General features: G+C 36.7%; 1 protein-coding gene across 25 annotated transcripts in view; it reads right to left on the bottom strand.

The window, feature by feature from the left end:
* LOC106936700 (adhesion G protein-coupled receptor L2-like) overlaps positions 1–3,184 on the bottom strand; it is an 85,984-nt gene that overhangs the window by 25,530 nt on the left and 57,270 nt on the right. For all 25 annotated transcript variants that reach the window (XR_001422193.1, XM_015017858.1, XM_015017873.1 and 22 more), the window contains 2 exons: positions 1,436–1,656; positions 779–845 (listed from right to left, as the gene is read on the bottom strand). Coding sequence is in view for 24 of the 25 variants with exons in the window: in XM_015017858.1 (XP_014873344.1) it covers positions 779–845; positions 1,436–1,656 (288 nt within the window). In the remaining variant the exon portion in view is untranslated. The remainder of the gene's footprint in view (positions 1–778; positions 846–1,435; positions 1,657–3,184) is intronic.

Here is a 3,184-nt window from a genome sequence, read left to right as displayed (position 1 = left end):
ATATATATATATGATTTTTTTTTTTATTATTATTTTTTTTATTTTTTATTTTTTTGCAGCAGAAATCAGAAAGTGTAGTCTCCTAGTACTCAACAGCAACTAATAGAAACTTACTCCTTTACACATGCATACAAACAGTAGCAAACTTGTTCAGGAGGCAACTGACAGATAAGACCTAATTTATTTTCTAGTTCTTTGGTGCCCCACCGCTTTGAGATGCTGCCCTGGGCAACTGTCCGTATAGCCCATATCAAAAACTACCACTGTATGTTTTCTAAACATGTTTTATTGTCTCAAATCAAACATATCTGAAGATTCTCCATTTGGATTTTATTTTAAGGTATGACAGGAAAGGGTTCTGCATCTATTTGTAAGCCACATTTGTCTGTCATTTTTTATTCATGTATTGTGACCAATATGTTAAAACAGTCACGGGAATATATACCCTTTCACAAACCACTTTAAAGGATAAATCGAAAGCTCCTAGATGATGCAGCTCTAAAATGTGTGCACATTTTGATTGAAGTACTTTATAAAGTCCTGATTCCTGTCAGGGACTAAGAGCCACAAAGGGGTTTGGATCCTTCAAAAATGCGTCTTTGTTGCAGAATTAACCTGTCATCTCTGAGGAAACAAGGTGAAGAAAAACAAATCCTGCCGACTTTTCATCTCACTTTGACCGTCCCACTTCCTTTATCTCCTCCTTGCATCTCTTTCATCTCACTTGCTCTCACTCGCTTCAGCACTCTGGAAGTGTACGTAAAATAAAACAGCTTACCATGATGATGAAGGTGACTGGTCCTATAAAGCTCCATATGAAATGATTGTCTACACTCAGCCAACACCTGTGACAAAGAAACATGCAATTAATCATACAGCACATATGTTTTTTTTGTTTTTTTTTGCATAAAATATAATGCTGGGAATATTTATCATGTAGACTTTTTATTAGGCACTTTTAAGAGCTCCTTGTGCATTGAACGTGATTACATTTACACAAAACAGAGAAAAGACCCCAAGTAGTCTTTAGCAGCAACGAGTCTTAGCTGTGATATGGTCATTAATCTACGTAAAAGGCTTCTGCACAATGCTCTTCTCTTTAAGAGAGCATTTACAAACAAGAGGTCACAGGAGGGTCTTTGAGCAGAGAGGCATTAATGTAGCTGCACCCTCTGGTGAAACCACAGTGTTGGGTCTGTCAGCCACTTTCAAATGACATGAAAAATTGAACAGCTGCCCATCCCTGGCAAAAAAGAAGCTTGAATGTTTCGGTGTAGTCTCCAGGGGCAACGCATAAGGTGCTGGCAAGAGATGATGAGTTGATTTCTTTTCAAAATCTGCCTCACACAGACACAGCAGGTAGACTCTACGCAGCGTAGCATCCTGCATGTCAGCTTTGCTGTTCACAGAATGTGTGTCAGACAGCTGCACTTACGCTTTGTGGGTCCCGTAGCTGCCGTAGTCGATGGCTGCTGAGACGCCAACCACGATTGCCGGGAAGAGGTACCCCGACACATAGTAGTACTTTTTTCGAGAGTATTCGCTCTCAAAGACCTCGACGAGCATGAGGTATAGCTGTACTCCCTCCAGACACATCCAGGAGAAGGAAGCCAGGAAGAAGAAATGGAGGATTCCAGCAATGATGGCACATCCAATCTGAGAGCATAATTACAGATTCAGAAAATAAATTAATGTCAGACACAGACAATACGGTGGTCTTTTCTCTCTTAAGGATTTCTTGTTGTTCTTGTATATCACACTTAGATGTTTTAGACCATTAAACAACGATAATCACAGTTCTTAAATGATAATGTCTTTTTATTACAGATTTATTGTTTTGCCTGTGTGAAAAAGCAATAGCCAAACAATATTAGATTTAGTAATAACTGGTTGTGCCCCCTATGGCACAAACAATTGTCGTCGACTGTTTGTATTTCCGGCAATACGTTTCTTACATCTCCGTGGAGGGATTTTTGGCCCACTCATGTTGGCAAAATTTGCTGTAATTTCTAGTCATTCCACAGCGTTTTAGTGAGATTTACAATTCAGCTTTGACAATGCAACAGCATACCCTTTATTACTGATTTATTTTTATTTTTTTACAGTCATTGGAATTTGCAAGTGTGCTTCAGTTCACTGTCTTGTTGTATAGCTCAGTTTTGCTTCAGGCCACACATTGATGCCAGGATATTCTCCTTTGGAATTTTTAAATAAGTAAACAGAGAAATTTATAGTTCTATCAATTGCAAGTGTCCCAGTATTTAAATAGACCTTTCAAGCAAAGTAGTCACAGAGCATCTCACTACCACCACCATATTTGTTCTGTAATATGTGCTACTATGTTGGTCTATGACTTTCCAAAACATTAAACTGTTGCCTCACAGGTCCACAGAATATCTTAGCAAAAGGTTTTTTTTTATTTATTTATTAATTTTTACCAAATATGAGAACTTCTTGTGTGAGTTTTGGTCTGCAGTTGTTTTCACTTTGAAGCTCTTTTATTGATGCAGTTTCTACCCATTCTCCTTGAACATTAACCATAACCAAAAAAAGGGAAATCTCAGTCCTGTAGTTGTTGCTCTGGTTTCTTTTGTGAATTTTTGGATGAGTCCTCAATTAATTTTTTGGAGGAATTTTGGAAGATCCACCAATTCTAACGAGCATCATCATGGTTTCTCACATGTGGTTCACTGGACTCCAACGGGTTTAGAAATTACTTTTCAGACTGATGGACTGTCAGTGACTTTACTTTCCATCTGTATTCAAATTTATTTTATTGAAAAATGTGTTGCTTTTTGAGAACATCTGTCTTGCTTCCTAATTTGAGACACATTTTACTTTCTTTCTTCATTCACAAGCCTGGTAGTATTTAGGCCTTGGATTAACTAATTTTTATTTAATCTTTAGTTTAGCAGGATGAAAAAACCCCATTCAGATTAAAAACCTCTTTTTCAATGGAGTCCTGGCCAATGAAAATGAAACAAAAAACGTGGCAAATCTAAAAATAATTAAGTCGTATTTTCCTCCAAGGGACAGGTTGGTTTGGATAGCATTTTACCCTTAAGCTAAATTAACATTTGAAAATTGGTGTACTCGGGCATTTTTTTTTTTTTTTTTTTTTTTTTTTTTTTTTTTTATAATTCTTAAAAAATTAGATGTGTTTAAAAAAAAAAATTAAAAAAAT

The sequence above is a fragment of the Poecilia latipinna genome, unplaced genomic scaffold (genome assembly GCF_001443285.1).
Source record: "Poecilia latipinna isolate Pla-1442-1.1 unplaced genomic scaffold, P_latipinna-1.0 Scaffold2198, whole genome shotgun sequence".
Taxonomy (NCBI): Eukaryota; Metazoa; Chordata; class Actinopteri; order Cyprinodontiformes; family Poeciliidae; genus Poecilia; species Poecilia latipinna.
Note: the sequence above shows the minus strand (reverse complement) of the source record. Positions and strands in the feature narration are given on the sequence as shown.